At 41.2% G+C, this 25192-nt stretch overlaps 3 protein-coding genes across 3 annotated transcripts; 2 read left to right on the top strand and 1 right to left on the bottom strand.

Annotated features, from left to right (window-relative positions):
* Positions 1-7331: 7331 nt before the first annotated feature.
* On the top strand, positions 7332-12258 carry rnaseh2b (ribonuclease H2, subunit B). Its single transcript, XM_084545410.1, has 11 exons — positions 7332-7514; positions 7824-7892; positions 9082-9189; positions 9603-9679; positions 10533-10647; positions 10734-10798; positions 10952-11057; positions 11262-11343; positions 11420-11465; positions 11680-11757; positions 12055-12258. Exons 1-11 carry the CDS (start codon positions 7451-7453, stop codon positions 12163-12165), a joined length of 921 nt encoding a protein of 306 aa, XP_084401536.1. The 5' UTR covers positions 7332-7450; the 3' UTR covers positions 12166-12258.
* A 585-nt stretch (positions 12259-12843) lies between these two features.
* Positions 12844-17713, bottom strand: c9h13orf42 (chromosome 9 C13orf42 homolog). The gene is made up of 3 exons (XM_084545288.1): positions 15680-17713; positions 15454-15598; positions 12844-13667 (listed from the first exon to the last, which is right to left on the bottom strand). Exons 1-3 carry the CDS (start codon positions 16094-16096, stop codon positions 13423-13425), a joined length of 807 nt encoding a protein of 268 aa, XP_084401414.1. The 5' UTR covers positions 16097-17713; the 3' UTR covers positions 12844-13422.
* A 107-nt stretch (positions 17714-17820) lies between these two features.
* On the top strand, positions 17821-19713 carry LOC311488294 (TLR adapter interacting with SLC15A4 on the lysosome). Its single transcript, XM_084544916.1, has one exon. It carries the CDS (start codon positions 18271-18273, stop codon positions 19213-19215), a length of 945 nt encoding a protein of 314 aa, XP_084401042.1. The 5' UTR covers positions 17821-18270; the 3' UTR covers positions 19216-19713.
* The last annotated feature ends 5479 nt before the right edge of the window (positions 19714-25192 follow it).

Genomic DNA, 25192 nt, shown 5'->3' with positions numbered 1-25192 from the left:
CTTTTTAAATGAACAACATACAAACTTTTAATGGATAACTACAAAAGAAAGTAGGGGTCTACAAAAAGTTGCAGAATTATAACAGTGAATCATAAGGACACCACTAATACTGATGCCTGATTGCATCACTAGATGTATTTGAGGAGAAATGGGAAGTAAATAAACTAGATAATATATAGCACAAAAGTGAAGCTATATCACTTTTATGGAACGGCTGCCACTTTGGCTATACGTGGCGGTAAAAATATAACAGCAGGTGCTTGCTGAGAATTAGATGAAAATATTGATGCCCGCTCTCCTGTCTGCGTGATAACGCTTTTCTGGTTGCCTGGCAACTTCCCAATAACTACAAGCCTCCAGGAGCTATCTGTCAAGAAATATCGCCTCATAAAACCGCAACATGTAACTTTAAAGCTTTTAGTCGTGAGGCGTGCGCAGTGTTAATTACAGGCTGTTGAAAGAGGATTTCTTAGCCTTGGGCAGAGCCAGGCTAGCCGTCTCCCTACTTTTAGTGTACGCTAAGATAGGCTAAGCTAACGGTTTGGCTGGCTGTAGCTTCATATACACGAGCTGGGTAAAATGTAACGATTCATAAAATGTTGAACTATTCTCTTAAATGTTGTGTAAGTCATGAAGACAGGCTAGCTATTGTTAGCTAACGTTAGCCACTATAAGCCAATGGCTTTCCAGACCTGGAAAACCCATTTAATTAAGTACAGGGGTGTAAATACTTAGAAGTTTAAGATGCGTAATTTCCATTCCTCAAAACACACGCAGCTCAAATTAACATTTTGATTTAATGAATAATTTAAAAGATAAAGAGGTGTCAGACAGGTCGTACTGAGAGGACGACGAGGCCTCCTCTGTACAGGAGAGAAACAGGGAAAGAGGACAAACTAAACACACAACCATAAGGCAGAAGTGAGAGAAATATGTGGCAGTAAATGTTTAAATGTTTTATTTAAGGAATTATTAAGTCGTCATAATCATTCCTCCTGTCCATACTGGCCCTAAAGAAATCCCCTCATTAAGTGCGAAGGTGGATAGAATCCACAGGCATCTGCTCTGTCTGTTCAAAAATACATGCCAAAGTTGATCAGAAGCCAAAAAGAGGATTCGGCAGTCAGCGTTGGTGTCTTCCAAAGTTAGTCTATCACAGTCGGGAGAGTTTGTGAAAAACTTTCTTTTTGTCTGCTGCAGTGCAACGCAAAAACAATGTCTAAGGAAACACATAGAAGGACTTTGTAAAGACTTTAACTTACTTTACTGATTAAATCATAATGAATTTTGATAAAACAGTCACATCAAAGCGAAATGAAACTGAGTTAAATGCTAAAACAACACGTGCAGAGCTCTGGTGCTTTGGAAAAGGCCAGACTACTACAGAATATCTCCAGCAGGGGTTCTGGTGCACGTCCCCGTGACATGACCCAACCTTAGAGAGCAGAAACACACAGGGCCTTGGAATTCTGGGGTCTCATAAATAAACAAATAAACACATTTCATTCGTAGAGTACTTATTCTAATTACAGCCCTGGACTTGTGCTGAGCAGTCTCTAATTTTTCTCCGAGCACAGAGACTTGCGGAGCCGTCTGCGGCAGACCAGCAGTCGGCAGATGTAATTACCACATCATCTCTGGTCCCTGGTACACTGAGAGAGAGGCAGGGAAAGCGAGAGAGACACTGAGGGAGCGAGAGGGACAGGGAGAGGGAGATTGATCCTGGTAAACAATAATTAGGGTTGGGGATGGTGTATTGTGGGACGTCTACTAGGCGGGACGGAGTAAAGAGGGACAGAAAAGGGAGAGAGGAGACAGGCACGGATCGAGGACAGATGAGGACAGACAGCCCCCCTGAGAGGGTGAAAGTTAAAATCATTAACAAACCCCACACATCAGTGTTTCATTTGGAGCTGCAGCTAACTCTGACTTTCATTACTGATTCATCCATCAACGCTTTTTTCCTCCAAATAAAGAAGTAATTTAAAGAACCTAAGACAAATTGTCTGATTTTTGTTACTGATAATTTCAGCATTAGTCCACATTTAAGTTGAGAAGTGCTATGTCGCATTCAGCTCTGTGTTTCTTAATAAAATAGTATGCACACTATGGATTCCTATCAAACCTTCTTAATACATCTCCGACCTTTTCGAAAATTTTTAAAATGGATTTGTTTATGCACATTTGTCAGCTCACGGCTGTCTTCTTTCCTTGTAATTACTGGCCCAGTCCTATGATTCTTGGCATATAATCAAAGCCTGCAATCAGTGCACAAGTGTGAAACCACTGGTAGGAATGTATATTGTGTGATTCCCGCCCTTGGTGGCGTGCGAGAGGCACAATCAAAATGGGATCCCACTTATAAAATCACTCCTTTATAGTTCAACTTTCATTCATACATTACTCAAACGTCGGAGCGTGCACCATGAAATAATTCCTCATGCTGTTGTGTTAAAAATAAGTTTTTCAATGGATCATTTGTGCAATTTCCCTGCAGTCCTCCGTTCTTGAAATGCACAACGTTTTAGTTCCTAGCTTAGTTCCTGTGGGCGTTGTGGAGACTGCTGAGGGTAGCTACCCACTGTGGAGCTCCCCTGAGAACTACATACCTTCAAGGGCTTTTTCTGTTTGCATTTGCACAAAGAAATATGAACGCTGAAGTGATGTAATAACCAGCTGGTGGCTGGCACTGCAACCGTACTTAGTTCTTCAACGACACTGAACGTCACTCCATTTCTGTGTTAAATGGCCTTGCTTTTTATATAGCGCTTTTCTACCTATTGGCACTCAAAGCGCTTTACAGTCTCAGACACATCTACCCATTCGTTCACACAAGCATACACACACTCACACACCAGTGCCACGCACTGGGAGCAACTGGGGGTTCAGTGTCTTGCTCAAGGACACTTCGGCATGTGGCACGTTCCGGGGATCGAACCGCTAACCCTCTGGTTCGTGGACAACCCGCTCTACCTACTGAGTCACAGCCGCCCCCATGTTGTCCTCCATGTTTAAGGCAAACACTGCGAGCTGTTGTTTTACCAGTGGGGTTTTGACACTGGTTGCCAGTGTTGAATTCATATGTTTAACCAATTAAAGTACATTTGACGTAACTAAAGGATCATCTTTTACCGACTCCTGCCTCCAAAACAAAACAAATGAGGATACTTTCTCCAGCAGTTTCTCCAGAAGCCGTAGGAACTATAAAAATGTCCTCTGCTCTGAAAGCACCTTATGACGTGGTCAAAAGTGATCAGGTTAGCTTAAATTTGACTCGCTTTTCATCAGACACAAGGCTGTGTTATTAAAAAGCAGATACATTTCCAGAAGCCACAGACTCTCAGGGGCCCTGAAATCCAGGTTTACTAATGTGATCGGTTTCAAACATGTCTGACAAATTGCACCAAAGCACATCGTAACTGAAACGATAGGAGCCATGAAACATTTATTCTCACCATGACTGGAGGTCAGAAAGGAGCCAGGAACTTTTTCATTATTGACGCAACATCTATTTTTGACACTTTCCATGTGAACAACCCAGCGCAACACTATGAATGTCTTTGAGGAGAGACTGGGTGTAAAAATGTGCCTTGTTTTCAATGCTGGGGCCTCAAAAAGGGGTTCAGGCTTTGTCTGTGCCCTTTAGGTCACCTGGTTAATCAGATTCATCTGGCATTAATAAGATATTATAACCTTGTTAATGTTCTGCTAAATAGAACCTCAGATAAATGTAGTGCATCAAAAGGTAATGTCTGTTTGAGGTGCTACAGCAAATCTAATCTCGTGTGAAATGTCTTGACAAGGACACATTTGAGACACTTGAAGGTGCCATATTTGAATCATACAACAAAAAACTAAACCATTTATTGAATACAGATAGATTTGATATTCTTCCGTGGAAAACCTAAGCTCAACTGTGTCACCGGAAGCTAGTATTGCCTCTTTTAGAAGGGGACTGATCTGCAGGTATCGTGCATAATGGTCCACCAGTCTTTTTACATGTCCTCCATGCGTAGTTCCTCCTCTATCCAATCTGTTTCCACCACCGTGCGTAACTGTTTTGTCTTTGGTCATGTCTCCTGTTAATGTGAAACCTCCCCGGTTGATTCATCTGTCCAGAGCGCATTAGTCCAAATATCACGGTCTTGGCCCATATGTTCACTGGCAAACTCCAGTACAGCAGAATGCTCTTTTTGGACAGCGGTGACTTTTTCCTGGCACACCTCCCATGCATGTCAGATTTGTACACATTTGATCGCAGACTAATTCACTTTGACACCAGCAGCCGTAAGAGTTGTCTGCAGTTCCTGCTTTGAAAACTTCAGAGACTTTCTGCATCCAGCGCTAAGTCCTGAACAAATTGGGAATCATTTGAAATCTACTGTACGTCATATGTAGAGCAGAGGGGTTTATTTCAGGTCATTCTAGTCTTATTTCCTCACCAGTCGTCCATACCCTTTTTATGAAAGCCTTAATAAACTCTTAAGATGTCAAAGTGATCACGCCACACGTCTTAGTACCTGATCTGGAACCCCTGATTCTTTTTTCTGGATTTGAAAGTGTGATAAATGCAGACTTAGTTTTCCCATTATCCTTTTTGTCAGTCGTATATCAGTATATTTCAAATTGGATCAAATATATACCTGCACATATGTGACGAAAAAGGGAGCGCTTTCACATTTAATATGGCTGCTTTCGAAATAAGAAGGACTGCATCAAGCTCTAACCAGTTCATTAGCTAAGCCATCATGCCATTCTCACACAGGGAGAGGGAAAATACAATCATCCGGAGGCCTCACACAGAGCAACTGATGCTGGGAATAAGGAGTCACCATATTGTGGAGTGGGCAGGGGGGGAATCGAGGAACTTACGGGAAGAAATATCTCCCCAATGAGAGGACTGTCGAAAAACACTACGTGAGTGTGTGTGTGGGTGTACGCGAAGGCGTGCGTGCTACAACTAAGACTTTACAAACATGCATGGGAGAATAGTATTTCGGTGATTCTCGCATTCCCGGCATTCCTTCCTGAGAATTTCCAGGCAGCGTGAGGCTCACTGTTCCACAGCTCTGACATCACAAGGGGGTTCCACTGCTTTCCACATTCTTCCTCCCGCTCTCTCACAATCCCACCCATATTTGGAAGTGAGAGGAAGGGAATCCCAGATGATGACTCAAAGGTCTGCAGCAGCCGAGGGAAATTCTCTCCACATCTGTTTTCATGTGTCTGAATGTCTGTTATGAGTGTATCAGTGTGCACGTTACCTTGTTGAGCTGAGAATTGAGTTTTCATCTGTGGGGAATTAAAAATGGTGGTGTGGCTTTAACGGCCGCGTTAAAATAGCATATGTCAGAATCCATAGTGAAAAAGTGGCACTCTAAGTGACGCTGTCTTTCTATTTATAACCTGCTCCTCTCCGCAGCCATGGCAGATAAAATGTACTGCGGTGATTATATACGTTTCTATAAATCCTTAAGTCAGATGAAGAATTGAGCAAAATGCAGGCCGTGTGGGATGCACAGCACATGATGGTGACATGAAAGCTTGAGGCTGAGTCGATATGTAAGCTGTGACCAGTCACCCTGCAGTGGACCACCACAAATGAGGCCACAGTGATAGATAGGACCACGAGCTGTTCAATGTGCTCAGCAGCGTGTGACCCACCATCTACAGCGAGCTAGCTGCAATAAACCTCTAAAGAGATGTTCACTGGAATCACCTTCTTTTTAAAGAAAACAGCAAGCTCAAAAGTGGACTAGAAGCAGGAAGTAGCGCTTGAGGGGGAGACGGGAAGAACAGACGCATCTTTTGCAGAGTTGAGATTCTCTTTGTTGGTTGCATGATTGATGAGGATTGTGGAGTTGGGTTTGGGAGAGGATAGAAGGGGTCTCGGACTCCGGGTCTAAAGCCATATCGAGGCCTAAATTTAGACCCACTTTGTTCTCGTCTGCACGCTGGTGACAGAGGACTCGGCTCTCTGGGGTTGTCTGTGGTCCAGTGTATCAGAAAGGCCGCTGTTGTTCTGCCTGGCAGTCAGAAACACAGACGCTCCCTCAAGCAGCCCAAAATGAAAGAAAGCTTTCATGGAATATTCTGTTTAGCCGCACAGACTGTTGTGTATGATACTCCCGGGATCCATAAAACAAGTAATTCACAGACAATATCTCACCCACGCTCTCTTTGCCACAGACTACAGCAACATAAATCTGACTGAAGAGGGGCCGAGGCGGTGTTCAAAGGGTTTGGAAGCATGTGTTGCTCAAATTCGGACAAATGGGCTTGAAACGGGACGTTATTTTCAACTGTCGATGTAGAAAGAGGCGACATTAAAATGAGCAAGACAGATAAAAAAAAAAAAAAAGAAAGAAAGAAAGAAAGCCACACGTCATCACGTGTACACTCAAGTTTTCCTCTACATCATGCAGCTCCCCACAGGGACACTCCATGGTGATATTTAAAACGCTAAGCCACCCAGCACACAAATCCCAACCTTCCTCATTACCAAAACAAGCTAATTAAAAACCTGTTAATGGGCTGTGCTGTGGGTGTCTTTAGAAGAGACAGAAATCAGCAGCTTAAAAAAAAAAAAAAAAAAAAAGCTAAACATATCAGAGGGACCCCTGAATGGTTAAACAAATTGATGACACAGCTATAGCCATCTAATGGGGTTGAAAAAAAACACACGCACAAGCATCCTACACTTCCCCATTAGAGCATGCACATAAACAGTGCAGTGGAGAGAAAAAACAAGTGACTCACTGAAAACCAACTGGGACACACAGTGTCACATCCTGAGTGAGAGTGAGAGATGCCCTCCTCTTATTGAAGGACAGATGGACCCCCCAATCTGTTGTGGCCAGCGTGCCAAAGGACGACTGGCCTCCACACATCTTGCACCTGAGAGCAAGAGACCGCAAACCCAGACCGCTTCAGAAATATCTGTCAAGTTACTGGTAGGAAAACTGTGCAGGACGAACCCGAACGCCACAGTTAAATTCTAGCTAAAGCTAATGGGCGACCTCTAGCGGCTGTAAGTGGAACGTACACGTTGGCTTGACGTCACCGCGGAATGTACCACTGCGATAAAAAAAACAGGGGTGGAGAGGTTGAATTAAAAGTCTACCACAGTGTCTTTTTCACTTTTTCTTCAAAAAGTCGAAACTTTAATATCAATTTAAGTTTAAAAGTAGTAGCTGGTTTAAAAAAAATAAGCAGAATATGAGCTGACAGCGCATTAGCGAATGTGTTGTTTTTCTCCCGGGTGACATGCACCGGAAGTGGATGCAGAGAGGCGCCTTTTCTGAGCTCATGTTGTCAGGCAGAAACTGAGCGCATCTCTTTTTGCAGGCCCGTTACTGTCCGTGGGTCGTAAAGAAGAGCACCCAGGTCACAACACTTGCCAAAGCGCGGCAGCAGAAAGTCGTGCCGTTAAGTTTCTCACACATTCAACATGGCTACTAAAAAGAAGCGGACGCCAAACGTGCAAAATGACAGCTGGGTTGTAATCGCTGCAGGTAGGTTAGATATCATCCAGTTTGAGCTAACAATGCTAGCTCGCTACATACTTTTGAAATCTTAAAAGTAAAGTCATTAAACCTTTATAACTGTCAGCACTTATGTACTAAAACTGATGGTGGTACTGTTAGCCTTTATTCTAGCTAGCATACAACTAACTATGCTACACGTTAAAGCAGTAGACACATTTGTTATCAGAGTAAGATGAAGCTATACAGAAATAGTTGTCCATATTATGTTATGCAATGATGCTGTGTCTGGTGTTACACCTGGAGCTGATCGTGGGACCTTTGTTTTGATGTTCACAGACTCTGTCATCGACACACAGAAGCACGACAGTGATCCAACTTTTGTCAGGCTAAGGAATCCGTCAACAGGTCTGGCTTTCTCGTTGTTTTATGTACAAATTACATGGTTCTGCAAGTAATTCTACAAAAAAACTCCAACCTGTGAAGATCTCATTAGGATGTCACGTTGCATTTATGAGGATAAGGATACCTACCTCCATCTGAACATTGTTACAGACCAAACACGCCCCTACGTCAAGAGGTGTTCCCCATTTAAGCGACACACGTGCACCTGGCCAAAAATGTTGTTGATCTGACACAGACACTTTTTTCCATTCTTTCTGTGGTCCATTTCTGATTCTCACATGTCCACTGTGGACACTTTTTTAGCAGTGGACAGGGGTCTGCATGGACGGCCACATATAAAGCAAACTGTGATGCACTGTGTCTTCTGACACCTTCTATCTAAACCAGCATCAACCATTTCAGCAAATTGAGCTCCCGTAGCTCGTTGTTGGATTGGGCCACAGCAGCCAGCCTTTGCTCCAGACATGTTTCAGTGAGCCCTGGCTGTACATGACCTGCAAGTTTCTCACTTTTCCTTCCTGACCCCTGCAGACCTGGAACATCTCACAAGAGCTGCAGTTTTGGAGATGCACCATCATAATTTAGCTCTTATTAAAGTCACTCAAATCTGTCCACTTGCCCATTTGTCCTACTTCTAACACATCAAGTTTGAAGACATAGTCATAATGGTATGGCTGATTGGGATACATAATTGAATTTTTACAGCCAATATTCATATTTGAAAAACTGGAATATCTTTATGAATAGAGCTTAAATGATAAAATGACATTTTATGAAATGTTCTATGTACAAAATAAGTATCCAGTACTTTCTAGAGTGTTTTTGGGTTGAGGTGTACCTCAAGGATCAATTCTTGGACCACTTCTTTTTTGTTTTCTTTGTCGCCATTCAGTCATTTTTTCAAAATTTTACAGCACACAGTTCAAATCCTTCAGCAGTTTTAATACATGGATGATTTTATGTGTATGTATGTAACTGTCTATATTTTTATTCTTATGTGGGCTTCTTTTTTATTTTCTATCACTGCACTGCAAAAATGCTTTATGGTCCCAGTTTGTTTTGTGATATACTCGTAAAATAATGCAAAGGATTGCTACATCTGCCCCCCAACAATACTGGCTTAATGGGAAGTAAAAAAGTTTAAAATAACTTCAGTTGTTACTACACGGTTCCTTATTTTTTAATCCTGCAGATGCAGCATCTCTGTACTTGTTGGGTAGCGGTGATGTACAGCTGTACGAGGTCAAAGCATTTGAAGAAGATTTCCGTTCCTGGTTTGTTGGCCAGGCTGTACAGAGAGGTGGGTCTCATTCCTCATTACAATGTAATATTCAAATCTGCTTTATCATAATTACAAACATAACATTGGCTTATTGTACCTTTAATATTATTTAATAGGTAGAAAAGAGGTTTGGAATCAGAACATAATCGTATAGGATTATGGGAACAAAGCCAGTGAAATACAGATAGGATCTAACAAGAAGTGAACTGCAACTACGTACAGAAGTGACAATACGAGGGTTAAGTGGTGTTTTGTCCTGCATGGTTTGAGAAGTATGTACACAATATACAGAGTTAACAGATAATTAACAGATTGTTTACAAGTTACTTGCAAAATACGGACAGAATACGGTTGACAGTGGGAGTAGTTTCTATATAAGACGTGATGCAGAATGTGAATATCTGTTAATCAAGTTTTTTTTTTTTAAACAGATGGTAAACTTATGTTTGTGACACCAATGGATCCCCTCTATCTAATTCTGCCATATTTGATTAAATCTGGCAAAGAGGTAAGAAACATAAATAATCTTTTTCAGATCTCCTACTAATTCCAGTAAAGTTTTCATGTTGATCTTGGTTTAATGCAGTCTTGTGTTGCTCCTCTATGACTCTGTCAGAGCATTTGGTTCCCATTGGAGTCTGAGTTCAAGCATATAGCGTTTATTTTGTGTCTCTACCATGATATGAATTAATCCCAGTCAGCAGAGTGAAGACTTTTTAATGTTGATGGTACTTTTCATTTATATCTAAATGTGTGTGTGTGATGGTTATTTGCTTGTGGTGCTACTTTTTTGTTACACTTCACTTTGTGTTGTTTCTGGTTTTAATATATATAAACTGGGGCTGTCAGTAGATTCAAATATTTACTCACAACTAATCTATAGTCCATAGTTTAAAAAGCCAGCAAATGGTAGTTGAGAGCCGCCGTACTCTGCTGGTAACTCAATAAATGCAAATAAATTTGGTCTTGTTGAGAGATTTTGAAGCCAACAATGCCATTTAAATAAAATACCTGTTTCTTTATCCGTTTTTCCTCAAGAAAATGTGTTTTGCTTGCCATCAACTAAATTACTGCCCTTTCAGTTCATTATATCTCAAAACTATGGGTCGAGCTGACTGTACTAATAACAGGAAACGTGTGCTTAAAAACAAAAATAGATTGCCGTTAAAAGGAAAAATATGTCCTAACGTGTTATCTTTGACATCCCCAATTTTAACGTAACACTGTAACTAAAACTGTATTCACAACTTCCTACTCTGGCCTCTGTTTTAAATAAATAGTCTAAAATCTCGCTATACCATAACTTGAGAGTGTTTTTCGTGAACAGCTAAATTAACTAGGTAATGTCATCTGCTTCTCAGGGCAAGTTCCAGCCTCTGGATCAAGTCATGATGGATGAGGAACTCCCATCTTGCTCGAGGCTGCTTAGCTGCACACGTTCCCTGTCCTCGTTGCACCACATTGCTGAGGAAAAAGGTGAAGCTTATTTCTGAAGTTAACGTCGCTTGGTTCTCAGGACAAGTTAAAAGCCTTTGTTTAAATTTTGTTCATCATTATCCCAGAGGTGGGAGGCCAGAAGTTTCATCGATACAGTAAAGAAAGGACCCTGAACTGGTTGAAGAAGAAGGTACTCCAAAGTACTAATTAAATGATTTCATATTTTATGCTGGCATTTTAGTTGCAATACATTTAACATGTATTAGGAAATCTGTGATTATGTGAAAATACATGCTTGTTTTTGCACAGTGGAAATGCATTCTCTTTTTTTTTTTAACTGTAGGTGGAGAGGACGGTTGTTGCCCTCAAGAAGAGAAACATCTCTGTTGGAGAAGGAGTGAAATCCTCAACATATGTCAGGGTGAAGTCAGAGCCAGACGGCCATGAGGGTAACAAGTTTCAACTAACAATAACATACTCAGTATTTAGACTTGAAGCAGATATGAAGTTGACCAGTAGATGGCAGTAGTGGTGTGTAGTTTTTCCTCCATGCCTTAGATAGTTAATCATAAATCATTGAAACATTTCCCAAGCCTTCTATAAAAATAATAAAGCAGGATTATAATTGTCATTCTCTCATCTTTACGATACAGAGGACTACCTGCGTTACGCCCATGGCCTGATATCAGAGTACATCAGCGAAGACTTGAGCAGAGCCCTCCTCAAACACTTGGAGTAAGTTAGTTATCTTTAAAGTCATGAATTTGGATGTGGTAAAGATGCTGATGAAGTATCTTATTTTATACGACAGGTTACCAGAACTAACGAGCCCAAAGGAGACGGAGCCTCCTTCTAAGGTATGTTGATGCCTCTCTTAAGGAATGAATAAAGCTGGCATGTTCTTTCAGTTCTGCATGCTGCTGTTGCTGCTGTGCACTTTTGGTGTAGGCCGCCACTTAACCCTTGCATGTTTCTGAGGCGGCATCGTCCTCGGTCACCGCTTGTGTAGGATCATTAGAGCTAGTAGCGGAAAAAGTAATGAAAAGCATCTCTCACTTCCTCGTTTGGCAGAAGCGGAAACTTTCAGACAAGCCGGTGGAGGCTGGAGAAGACTACACCAAATTCAACAGTGCAGACTTTGCGCGCAAAGTGAGTGTATGGGGAGCAGTCTGTCTGAATAGACATTTACTGGAGAATTGGTTGCTTTCCTTATTATTTGTTTTCATTAAATGAGCAAAGTGGTGATTTGTTTTTGTTTGTAGTTTTTATTGACTGCTTGCTTCAAGCTTTGTCTGTTTACTACACACAGGCCAATGGGGCTTACTTTGTTTCTTGTCAGGTTTAATTGAAGTCCTTGATATGTAATGATTTCTCTGCGCAAGATCATTGAGTTATATCGATTTTTTTATTTTTTTATGTTATTATTATTATTTTCCCTTATTTCAGCCTTCCAAGAAGATGTCGGCTGCTCAGAAAAGCCTGGCTAAGGCGGATAAGACTGGCATGAAGCCAATGTCGTCATTCTTCAGCCCCAAGGTCAAAACAGAGAATAAATGAATGTTGTCTAGTTCCTGTAATTTGTATATGACATATTTGTAATAAAGAAAAGAAAATGTATTGGGACATATTTTGATTTTAGATAGTCTGAAAGGGATAATGCCAAGAATTTTATTTTATTTTTTTAATGTGAAGAACAATATATTGCACTATAATAAGAAAGATTACACTTTATTATTATTTATTGGTCGACTATAATATTTATACATAAGTAATGTGTAAATATTTTTTCTATGAGTACCAAAATTGTATAAAAATCACCTAAAACATATCTGTTCATGAATTATATAAGTTTCAGTGACAGGTATGTGAAAACATGGGCAAAGGTAAGGCATTTTATTTCTATTTTTTTGGGCTGTCTTTGTGTTTTCAGACCGTTTCTGATATACCAATGATAAATACAATCAGCTATGCTGGTTTGGAGCTATTCAGGCGGCTCAGCCCTTGGACTTTGCCTCGCTGAGCCCTACTCTCAAATGAAACCGACGTCCACGCGGCACCGTGCGACTTTGAGCTTGAAAGGAGCCATTGTTGCGTTTTACAGTTGGCTTTGATACCTCCAAGGAATGCGGCCTCTCCGCGGGTCTGAAGCGTAAACTGTACTCTGCCAAAATTCCACATCCATCACAATGTTGAACATTTCTCTTATTTGGTTCATTTAAAAAAAAAAGCTCTTGAAAGAAATTCTATTAGCAGATGGGTCAAAGTAATCTTGAGATGTCGACGAAATTAAGGATTTTTTTTTATTTTTTTGGTTTTAAATTTCAGAATGTGTTTTATAAACCAATACAGTTACATCACGCCTCAGATTGATACTAATCTGATAGCCTTTGAGATTTAAGGTAATCTGTTCAGAAATTTCTTCAAACACATGATCATGAATAGGCCTTTTTCTCTCAGGACGCTGGTTTGTGACAGCAGGAAAAGCGCATGTGTAAATAATGGTTAATGAGAGCTGAATCCATTTAGCTGCTTCAGTTTCAGGGTCTTTACGTTGACTCTAAATGTGACTGGCAACACTTGAGCCTTTCTTCCTGTGACTAAAGTACTGCTGAGAAGACACTTTGGATCAGCAGGAATTGACTTTATTTCATCAGGTGGACAGATTAATGCCATTTTCTTTATTAAAAAGAAAATGTTTTTATACTATTATTAATTGTTCAGACATACGTTTTGCAGAAGATGGACCTACTCAGGGCTGAGTCTCTGAGTCAGTGGTGTGGCAGTGCTGCTCTGGTTTCAAATGTCCATCAAGCTTCACTGCTTTTTTAATTTGGGCTTGAAGCGCAGAGTCTGGAATGCACTCTCCACCACTTTGGGCAGGTGGATCGGGTTCCTCTGAAGTCGCAGTCGGCTGCTTGTGGACCCGCTCTGGTTTTTCTTCTTCGGGACGCTTTTGTTGGCACAGTCACGCTCCACGCTCTGTTTGGAGTCACCCGCGTCCCGAGGAACCCGCAAGACCCAGTTAGAGTGGAGGTCGTGTTCGGCCGAGCTGGAGGCCACTGTGGGAGGGAAGGGCAGACGGAGGAACGTGAGATGAGGCTGAAAGTGGTTAGTGGGTTTTTCCTCCTGCATCTCAAGACCCAAAATGTCTCTGGCTTTAATTCTGAGAAGCCGCAGTTGGAATGAGTCCATGCAGAGAAGACATTTAGAGTCGTCACAGTGGAGAAAGCACTTGTGTATTAACCACATTTCAAATAGGCATGGTCATTTTGGTTCACTGTCATCAAACAGAATCTAAATCCTTGCTGTGATTAATATTTATACCTCCCACATTATGTCACAGGTCTAATTAATAAACCAAGAATAGCTGCATTCACTTCAGCTGCTCTACTTCACTTGCACATGCTGAACTAACATTATTTTCTTGCTTTTCTTGCAGAGGCAAGCCAAACGAACAGCTGTGAAGAGACACTTATGTATTATGACTATGATTTAATAGTCTGTCACAGGTAATTAAATCATATTTATTGAGATAATTGCAGTGAAAACGTCTTGAGAATGACAACAAAATAAATTATTTATAGGAAAAAAAAACTTTAAGTAGCGTTTCGGTACAACCAACTAGTAATCTACTTTTAGCCCCATACAGTTAACCATTTAACCAGGCCAGTAAAATCATTGGAGCACTGCAAACCCCCCTCTGATCACAAGACCCCTCTCACCCCCTCCACCACTGCTTTCAGATGCTGCCATGAGGCATATAAGATTATAAGGTTCCACTGGCCCGGAAAAACATCCTTAAAAACATCTTTCATCCCCTCTGCCACCCATCCCACCCTGAACAAACAGAAATAGACACATGCTGCTGTTAACAGCCCCCCTCCTTTTTCTTGAAGACTGTCTGATTATATGCATTTTTTTGTCTGTTTAATAATGTTGTCTTTTAAATGTTTTTATGAGCTTGTCGAAGATGAATCTCCGTCACTCGTGACAGACAATAAAGTTTAACTGCAGTCTGGAAGGGAACTTATAACCACAGCAGATAAGTAAGTGGTGAAATGTAAGTGCAATATGAAAAAAAAAACCTGTTTCACATCTTTGTGGTTGACTAGACACTCGCTCACATTGAAGACGGAGTTGCAGAGATTCATGTGATGTGATTGAGCTGCTGTTGAGAGTATAGCAAAGGTTTCTTTTTGGCAAACCTGGTGCATGCACACCCACACAGGCAGGTTAGGCAGAAATAAGTGAAAACACTTGAGTGCATGATGCAAGTGAATGTACTGAGTAACCTTCTGCATCGTCGGCTGGCATGAACTATTTCAGATGGTGACTTAAGTACAAATGCACAAGCATTATGCAATGACGGCCCCTAAAGCAACGAACAGCCCCTGCCTTTATCTTGAGTAATCTGGTTGTATTTATTGATGCATTAATGTGGAAACAACATTTTAATGTAGCTTTTAAATAATAACATTTCTTGCATGTAAAATCTGAACCCACAGTATTGGGAAAAAGTCCGTTGCTTACAATCCTTTACTTCCTTTAGAAATACTCCATGACCATTAAAAACGCAGATAATCCCAAGAAAAGAAGACGAAGAGACTATTTTTATATGTTTATAATATGTTGTTGACTCACTATTATTTATTAATGTTGAATAGTAGATTAGATTGGGTTAAAACAGTAATTGATTAAATGTTTTGACCTCGATATAACCATTGTTATGTGTGGCCTATTTATTAGTCTAAGGTGCACTGATCCTGGGGGCCTATCCCCAAACAATGTGACAATGTCTCTCCAAATCAGAAGCTCATCCAATGCAATTAAAGACTCCAAACTCACCTATGAAGTCCACGTCTGCGTGCCCATCGTCCATGTAAGGTTTGCGCAGAGGTTCGTTGTCGCAGCTGGCGATGACCGCGTCAAAGAACTCCAGAGTGTCCTCCTCGTTGGGGACAGGAGGGGCTGAGGGTTTGGCTCTCGATACCTGTGGTCACAAAAACACGGCAAACACATTTGTCTTTGGCGTTTCCTCTCATGCGTTCTTGATCAGATGATCTAAGCTTACCCGTTCTGTCTTTTGAGGCGGCGGGGGCGCAGGTTTCTTCTTGGAGGACACCGTGGCCTTGGCGTCGTTGTTGCTTTTCAAGTCACTCACGCTCTTTGTGTACTGTCTCCTCAGAGCCACGAGTGCTTCCAGGTACTCCAGGCAGTTCTGGTTCTGCGAGTAAAGCCATATCCTGTCCTCCTGCCTCTGATAATAGTACAAGGTCGACTCGATGCTCACCGTGCTCTTGCTCCGTTTCAAAGTGGAGCCCGCGGCCGTGTGAGTCCTCTCTCCCACCACGAGCATGGAGGTGCTGCGGACCAGCCGGACGGTGCAGGCGTTGTGGTAGTCCTGCTCGGCCCGGAGCCCTCCGCCACCATCCCGCCCTCTGTGTCCGTGATGGTTGGGACGGAACACATTATTGATCTTCCTGAACATTCCTCTAAACGGAGTCTTTCATGGTTACAGACTTGCTCTCAGATTCCCAAATGTGGGAGTAGCATATCTCCATATCCCAGAAACTCCCCAATCTTTTCTAAATAAACAAAAACAAACAAACAAAGTGAGCCTTTTAGTCCTTTTTAGGCTTGAGCTCTCCTCTGGGTCCGGTCGCTGTCCAGGGTGCTGAACTCCCCCAAACGGCCCCTCCGCTGTGACACGAAATAGGCAAAAGCAGATCTGAAACAGGTGTCTAACCTGATCTCAACATGTCTTCAATGTTATCGGATGTTGCTCAGCAACAATGCTGTAGCAACGGGACGGAAACTCTACACTTTGTGATACCATTACTACTGAGCAGCAGCTCTGCGTCAGATAGCTTTACGCACAGAAAGCGCAATGGACAAAGTAGGCAAAATATCCAGCAGGTCCTTACTTTTACTCACTCTATCTGTGAATCCATCTGTTTATGTACTTTGTGCAACACGAAACGAAATATAACTTAAAAAATATATATTATAACTTATTTTTGGGTTTAATTGATTGGATTTTATAGCTATGAACACAGGCTTAAACTAGTCATGAACGTTTTGGGTGTAGTAACAAACTTGAGAGATTATTTGCCACTTCTCTGTTATGTATTAGGTTTCCACAGCTCATCCATAATGAAACATTTTCTCTCTCAGGTTTCATGCGCTGCTGTTGTTGTGCGTCCCCGTCGCAGGCGGAGGAAGTCCAAAGAAAAGAGTCTTGACTGAAGCGAGCCGTGTATTCAGACTTGGTGCTTTCATCTCGGAAAAGTCCCCGACATAAATGCAGCCTGAAAGTTTCCATCACTCTCACCACCCAACTGATTTCCGTCTGCCCGCGATTCAAAGTTTACTCCAGTGACGAAAAAAATCAAAAAATAAAAATGCAGGTCTATTTAACAACTGGTAAAAAATAAAGCTATATTTCAAAGTCTCAAGCGACAGTTCATTATGTGCCAGCTGAAGACCGGGAACAGTTTCGAGGGGGAAACGGTGACTTTGTGGCCACATGATCGAGCGTGAAGTCGCACTTCTGCTTTAGTTCGTCTGCACGTTTAACGTCGTCACAGATATGTAACTCAGAATTTTGTGGTATGACCTGTCAGAAAACGAAAACAGGAATCAGTTCTTGCCGTGCTTTTTGTTTCCTGATAATTTTAGCCTATCAGCTGCGACTTTTTTTTGTTAAGCTACTGCCTCAGTCGCGCACCTGTGTCTTTTGCATAGAAACGAACATTTTCCCCCGTGCAAGCCATCTGGAATCAGCCATTTTACTTCATTTTGCGAGAAGAGCCTGCAATGTAGAGGTAAAGCAGATATTAACTGCATAATTAAGAGGGCAACATGCCAGCTTTTCTATAGTAATCCATTGATAAAGTATTAATAGAGTTGGAGAAAATTCATCAGAGCAGCTGCAAGTTTATAGAAATGGGAGGAAAGTAAAAAGTGTCTGGGAGTCCCACTTCCTCTTTGGGTGTTATAAAACAGCAACCACGTGTAAATGCACCTAGTCACACACTGATGCAATGCAAGACTGATAGAAAGTGCATTCTTAAGAAGATCTTTGGATATTCTCTGCACAAAAACAAGTCGAGAGTGTGGTTCTGGTGCCAGGTAGGAGTCGTTTCTGATTGATGAAATGCAGCATTGTCATAGTCATAGTTGTGTGGCACTTGCTTGCTTTTTGCAGCTGTGGCTGAAGTCCAAACTATTTAGTTGACTTTTATGGACGCGACATTTGCAATAAACATTAAATTCATGCTAACAGTTGGTCCCTGAACGCAACACGAGCTGTTTTTTTACGGTTAATGTGAATGGCACTTTCACAGAAGATATTGCCTGGTACTTGTAAATAGATCTTCATGTGCTTCATGTGCTGTTGCATCATATTTAGTTGGGTTTCTGTTGAGAATTTTTAGAACAATTTCAGTAAACATCAGTGTTTATCCACTGTTATAACTCTGTACTTTGCACGTTTGGTTTTCTAGAGCTATTTTTTCTTTTCTTTTTTTTGCTGGATTTTTTTCCAAACACTCCTTTCTGGTGATTTTTCTTGGAGTTTTTTTTTTTTTTTTTTAGGTTTTTTACATTTCAAACCATAACCTTAAGGGCGTACAGGGTTAATAACTCTTCTTTCTTGCAGCCATGCTTTGTGAAGGCAGACTGCTGAGCATGACCTACGGTAATGTGGAAGAGCTGGACTCCCTCCCTCCTCCGAAAGCTTTCCAGAGTGCTTACGGACTTCCAAGAGCAGCTGCTGCCCTCGTACCGGGCTCTACCGGACATGGTCCCCTCGTTCATTACGATTCTCCGGAGCAATCAGTAAGCACAGACAACACGAGTGATTCGGTGGAGTTCTACATTTCTCCATTGCAGTCTTTAGATCCCCACCCAGGCAGACAGATTTCTCCAGAGATAGAGATCCCAGACCAGGCGCGCTCGGGTGGTGATGCCCCCTTCTTGGTTCCCTCCTCCTGTCAGAGCATCTGTCAAAACTACAGCGACCTCCATATTGGAGGGGACCAAGTGCTGCCTCTCTCAGCCAACGATGGTGAGCTGAGGGTCTGCCCCGATGCCCAGGCTATGGGGCCGTTCCTCCAGTCCTGTGACGTCCCCCCGGCTGTGGAGGATTCTCTCTCAGGGCAAGTACCTCAAGATGAGCTGTTGTATCCAGTGAGGAGAGGTTCGAATCACTGGAGACAGGGGAGCGGTCGTGATCGGAGCTTTCTGCTGCAGGGGCGGGAAGGTCCATTCTCCAACTCCCTTCTGAATCATTACCTGGAGCAGAAACTCTTGGATCTATACCAGCAATATATGATGGAGAACATGGCGAGAGAAGGGGCCCCAGATTCAGATTCAGGCCCCATTTGCCCTCTACTGGCCTCAGAGCTGGTGCTGACCAGCCTGGACCAGATCACTCTGCAGCTCAGTCGGGAAGGCCACCTGGAGGCAGGCCTGGCTAAGGACATGGTCCTGAGCTGCTTTCTGCGGGTGGCTGGTGACATGCAGTCAAGTGAGATCAGCACTCCCTTTCTGCAGATTTCAAATGAGGCATCCAGGGAGCAGCTCACAGAAAATAAAGAGGAGTAACCCCAGTGTCAAGGAACTCTCGCTCCAGTTTTCCCTATTTTTTGTTTAACACTTAAAAAAACAAAAAAAATAAAATAAAACATAGAACTGATTTCTTTCTCCCTTTATCACCTCTTGAGAGGATGTTAAAAGCAAGTCCCCCGGGTGATTGTTAATTACAAGTTGAATGTGCTGCATTCATGTATCCTCATTTCCATCTGCTGTCATTCCATGGACACGTGTGTTTTGATGTTTTCCCTTTTTACAATACAGACAGGAACTGAAACTGATATTTCTGCTTTTTATTTTTTAATTTTTTCAACAGAACAACATGTTATGTGTTTTCTAGCCATATCTTTTTATTCATCTCTCATAAATGTCTCCGTTCAAGGAGAACGTGCCTTTCATATCTAATTCGTAGCAACAGAATAAAGCTATAAATGTTCCCCTTCACTCAATAATGTGTTTTCCATTATTGTTTCTTAACTTGGATGTTTGACCTTGGCTGTGCAGAATGGTGTACAGTATTGTGCACAAGTGAGGATATTTAAATAAAATAATCAATCTGTTGTGAGCAATGTTTGCTTTTAAATCTAGCTGTTGGAGCTAGACTTGCTCACAATTTTTCAGGCTGCTCGGTTGCTCAAAGCGTCTTGAGAAGAGACACCTCTCCACGTAATTTCTTTATGCCTTTATGTGACGAGTCATTGTTGTACTGCAGAATGTGGTTGTGTGCGATCAGATGCCTTCTTCAAAGCAAGAATCTAAACATCTGAAGATATATGTTAAAAGGGACATTTTGTGAGATCACACTTATACGTGACATATAGATTTACATTTCTGTATTTGTGCTGAGTTTAACTGGTGTCAGGCTTTTTTGATTAAGACTTCAACGAGAACGCGAGGAGCCGCAACCTACGTAAGTGGCAGGCAACATGCATTAGTACTTACCATACCCTTCATTGACATTGTAGAGCCCCTTTCATTAATCTTAAAGGATAATTCTGGTTGATTTCAACTGGTTATATACAGTACATTACTGTAGATATACAAGCAGCAACCTCTGTGTCATGATTTGTAGTGAGGTGGGACCCAAATGCAAAAAAGAGGCATGAGGCAACGAGTAGTAAACAAAATATATTATTAAAGGTGCTGCAGTTGAGAGGCAGGGTAATCCAAGAACACAAATTCAAAAAACAGGTAAGAACCAAAACCAAGACAAACAGGGTAACATTGCTGAGCAGAACAGGGGAAAGATCGCATACGACACGACCGAAAGCAAAGGGAATGGCAGGGTTAAATAAACACGTGGGCAGAGGGGTGTCGAGACACAGGTGAAACTAAAAAGGGCGAGGCACACAAGGAGAAACCAAGCCAACAGTCAAAGGGGAAAAACACAAGAAGTAACACAAGACAAGAAACAACAAGGAAGAACTGTACAAAATAAAACAGGAAACACAAATACAACCAAACAGGGCCACAGGAAACACTCAAAACTCAGAACCATGACACCCATAGGGCTGAAAAATTAACCTGACCTGCAAAAGTGCCAAAAACTGCAATTCCTCAAGTTTCAACTAGAGGCTGGATCTACTGTAATTTTTAGGTTCGCTACTCCTCACGCAACAACAACAACAAAAAACTAAAGAAAAGTAACAACTAACAAAAAATAACGAGTAATGTACAGTAACTAGTGACGAAAAACAAGTTACGAAAAGTAATGAAGAAGTAACTAGCAAAAAAAGTAACGAGTAATGAAAAGCAATGAAAAGTAACTAGTAACGAAATGAAACTAGTAACAAAAAGTAACGAAAAAGTAACGAAAAAGTAATGGAAAGTAACGGAAAGTAACTAGTAACGAAAAAGCAACACGTAACGTACAGTAACTAGTGACGAAAAGTAACTTGTAATGAAAAAGTTTGCAAATTAAATTTACAAGCCACGAATTTTGACTTTGCGTTTGCAAATTATATCATACACGTGGATTGCGGTGTTTGCATATAGGAATAATATTGAGACATATTTCTCTCCAAAGGATCTACTGTAATTTTTCGGTTCGCTACTCCTCTCGCAACAGCAATAACAAAAAACTAAAGAAAAGTAACAACTAACAAAAAATAATGAGTAATGAAAAGTGATGAAGAAGTAACAAGCAACAAAAAAGTAACGAGTAATGAAAAGCAACAAAAAGTAAGTAGTAACGAAAAGAAACTAGTAACGAAAAGCAACGAAAAAGTAACGGAAAATAACTAGTAACGAAAAAGTAACGAGTAACGTACAGTAACTAGTGACGAAAAACGAGTAACGAAAAAGTGACGAGTAATGCAAAAGTAACAGGTAATGAAAAGTAATGAAAGCTAACGAAAAGTGGACAAAAACAGACACTAGTAAAAGTAGTAATGCACAAAGAAAGAAAGAAGGGATGATAAAAATCTGATAAACACTAAGGAAAGAAAGACAATACAATTAAATAAGTACATATAGCATATACAAAAGTATAAATATTTATTATGTGTGAGAATATATGAAGGAACGTTAGCAGAGGTCCTTCATTCCTGTTGCTGTGAGGCTGTACAACCAAGCCTGCTCCCAGTAGACTACATAGGTAGAGCTACTGTTGGATACTGTTTAATTGCTATTTTTCTATTGATTTAATGTTCACTTGTTCTTGTCTTTGTGCATTGTCCTTAACTATAGGCTGCTGTAACACTAAAAATCTCCCCACTGTGGTATAAATTAAAAATGTATTTTATCTTAAATGTGACTGGCAGCTCCAGTTTTACACATACACACAAATACAGAGACTTTTAAGAGCCTGCAGAAAATCAACAATAGCCTGGATGATGACAAAAAGCAGTAACTCCCGGTAATTACAGGAGAGACAATAAAAGCCCCCGGTGTTGCACAGAGAGATTGCAGGAAGATGAAAAAAGGAACTGATGAACAGGTTATAATGAATATATTGAATGTGTTGTATTTTCAAAATAAAAGCCCACAACTACTTACAGTAAGTAAAGACTGAAGAAGGGTGGACTTTCAAAATAAAATGTCCCAAATGTTAAAAGCAGCTCATGTGACAGTTACACTTTGGGACATTGAAAATTTCTCGATATTGGATATTTTCCAGTTTCTCTTATTCCTCCTCCTCCTCCCTACAATCTATCCATCCAGTTAACACTTCCTGTCATAGGGAGTCCATGATGTCATAAAGGACTAGGTTGTAAATCTGCAGCATGCAGGCAGTAATGCACTGACACGAACTTGAACACTATGTGTGATACTGAGATAAGGGTATCTACACTGCAGGATTTATTTGGGGAAAATATTGCTCATGCACAAATGAGGACTACAAGCCAGCATATATACACACATTAAAAAGAGATTTTTATTTTTTACCTTTCTCCCTATTTGATCTGCAACTTTACTCCAGCTCAGTGTAGCCATGGCCTTCTGAGTCAGTGTTTGATCAGCTTCCTTGTTTCCTGTCCAAACAGAGAGCCACAGGAGGAAACTGTGTTTACCGAGCTGAGTGCGGCAGTCGGAGCCCTGTGAAGTCTCAAGGCCGCAGAGACACATGTTTGGTATTTCTGCTTCTATCCGGATTGAACATTCCAGGTACACGTTAAAGGAACCGAGTCCTCACAGGACAAAACAGAAATGCTCACGTATAAATATGTTTCACCCAATGCCAAGACCAGCGGTGTGAGCACATCCAAATAAACTGATTTCCACCGACCTTGGAAAAAAAAAATGAAAAACAGGCCTGTTGTTTCAGCAGAGGTGAAGAATTTTTTAAAGGACCGAAGGTAACGTCATATCCTACAGCCTCCCTTCTCTCTCTCTCTCTCTCTCTCTCTCTCTCACACACACACACACACACACACACACACACTCTCTCTGTTCAGATAAAGCAGCAAATTATACAAACTGTGGAAATAATTTAACTTCTCCACAGATTTACAAATTACTGTTTTACTTATTTGGGTGGAAATTAAGTTTTGCAATTTTTAGCAGTTTTTCTCTTTAAGGAAAAGAACGAGGTCAAGTAACGATGGCGAAACTGTGAAATGAGATGAAATGAATGACAAGCTGGAGTGATTTTAAATGGTTAAAAGCACACACGCACACAGATGCGCACACACACTTCTCCTACCGTCTAGCAATGAAACTAACAGGGAGGTTGAAGTGTTGGAGTGTCTTTCAAAGGTTCATAAAGTAATTTCCTTGTCACAAAGAGCTTTTAACATGAAGGGCAGTAGAGGCAAGGCCACAAGATTTCATATCAAAACCAAGGTTCCCGATACACTCTCAGTATTGTGGCTTTAATGCCTGCGGCACTCTGCAGCTTGCCTTTATTTAAAGAGCTTTTAGTATGTAGCCTCGTTAGCTGGAACAGTCATGTATGTTTACTTGTATTTCTTTTAGTTTTTGTGGCTGTGATTAAAAATCCTCTTTCTCAGTTCGTCTGTGCCCATCAATACTCAAAATTGTTTTAGCTCTTTATAGAATTAGACATGGATACACACCCACACACACGTTTCCACTTTTTCCAGCGCACAACTTTATACACCTGAAGCGCTTAAGTCAATTAAGACTCATTCAGAAGCTGAACTCTTTCTCCTATTTTCACGGACGGCCTCGAGCGAGCGTCTCTTCATATTCAGATTACATCTGCCAGAGTGACCTAATGTCCAAGTGGCAGCATGCTGGAGCGTTTAATGACAGTCCTGCTCTGTATCTTGCTGATTGACACTGGGACACAGAGGTGGTGGAACGGGAGAACACACATTTCCCGGTCAGTTAGCCGCTCAAGGTTGCAGGGAGCCTGCAGCGGGGCGGGTGACCTTGGTTAAGCTAGAGCAGACAGAGGGAGACCTTGAGAGACAGCGGTGCAGCAGGATCTCGCTCTCAAAGAGCTGGGAAACATAATGTGTTCATGTTTGACTATATATCACGGCACACTGTACCCACATGAATGTCGACGGCAGCTGGTTGGAGAAAAACAAGATTTTTTTACCACAGGCAGGAGTCCTTAAAAGTGTCCATTCTATATATTTTTGATAGTTTCAGCGTAACATTGCAATGTTATTCTTCAAATTGATGCAACATTTTCATAAAGCTAATGATTGGTGCAACATTTTCACAATAGCACAACAGTTTAGTTTCTTGGAACTGTGCTTTTTTTTCTACTTTTCAAAGCAATCTGTGTTCCCACGGCCTCCTTGTTTGGAATGTAAATGGACTAAGATTGTGATTATTATTATTATCAGTGACACATACGCACACACATCCTGACCTAATTTCCTGGAGCGTTTGACACACTTTAATCCATTGTTATATCTCTGTCCTTTATTATCTGTTGTATGTTGTACACAGAAATCAGCTCGCGGATAAAATGTTTGTTGCCAAACCGTTATGAATGAATTTCAGATTCAGATTCAATCTAAACTTTCCAGGTTAAAGGAACCGAGTCCTCGCAGGACAAAACAGAAATGTTCACATATAAATTCATTTTAAATTAATTTAAATTAAAGGCGCACACACGCGTCAGTTCGCCGTTTGTTTCGGCTGATTCACATTGCCCCTTTCTGATCCTTGATATGATAACTTGCAATGAATAATGGATGAATGCTTTTGTCATTCTGGTATTTTCAAGTAATTGTCTGCAGTTCTGTCTGCTGCCTGTTCTTTGTGCTGCTGCCTGTCTTGGCAAGGACGCTCTTGAAACAGACATTTCTAATCTCAGCGATATTTCTTCTGGTGATATAAAGGTTAAAATAATAACAATGATAATTAGAACCCAACAGGCCTGAGGACAAAAATGAGATGTGAACGCAGATTGCTTCCCCTTCTCCCCACGTCTCCCACCTTAATTACTTTGTGGTAATTTGACAATTTTATTTAGGATTATGTTAGGCTTCTAACACACTTTATAAAGTATTAGGCTTCATGGTGTCACATCAGGGCCTCTTTAGTCAGCTGGCTTCTGAAAATCTGG

The sequence above is a fragment of the Chelon labrosus genome (assembly GCF_963514085.1).
Source record: "Chelon labrosus genome assembly, chromosome: 5".
In the NCBI taxonomy this organism is placed as follows: domain Eukaryota; kingdom Metazoa; phylum Chordata; class Actinopteri; order Mugiliformes; family Mugilidae; genus Chelon; species Chelon labrosus.
The sequence above is the reverse complement of the archived record's forward strand: the minus strand, read 5'-3'. Positions and strand labels throughout refer to the sequence as shown.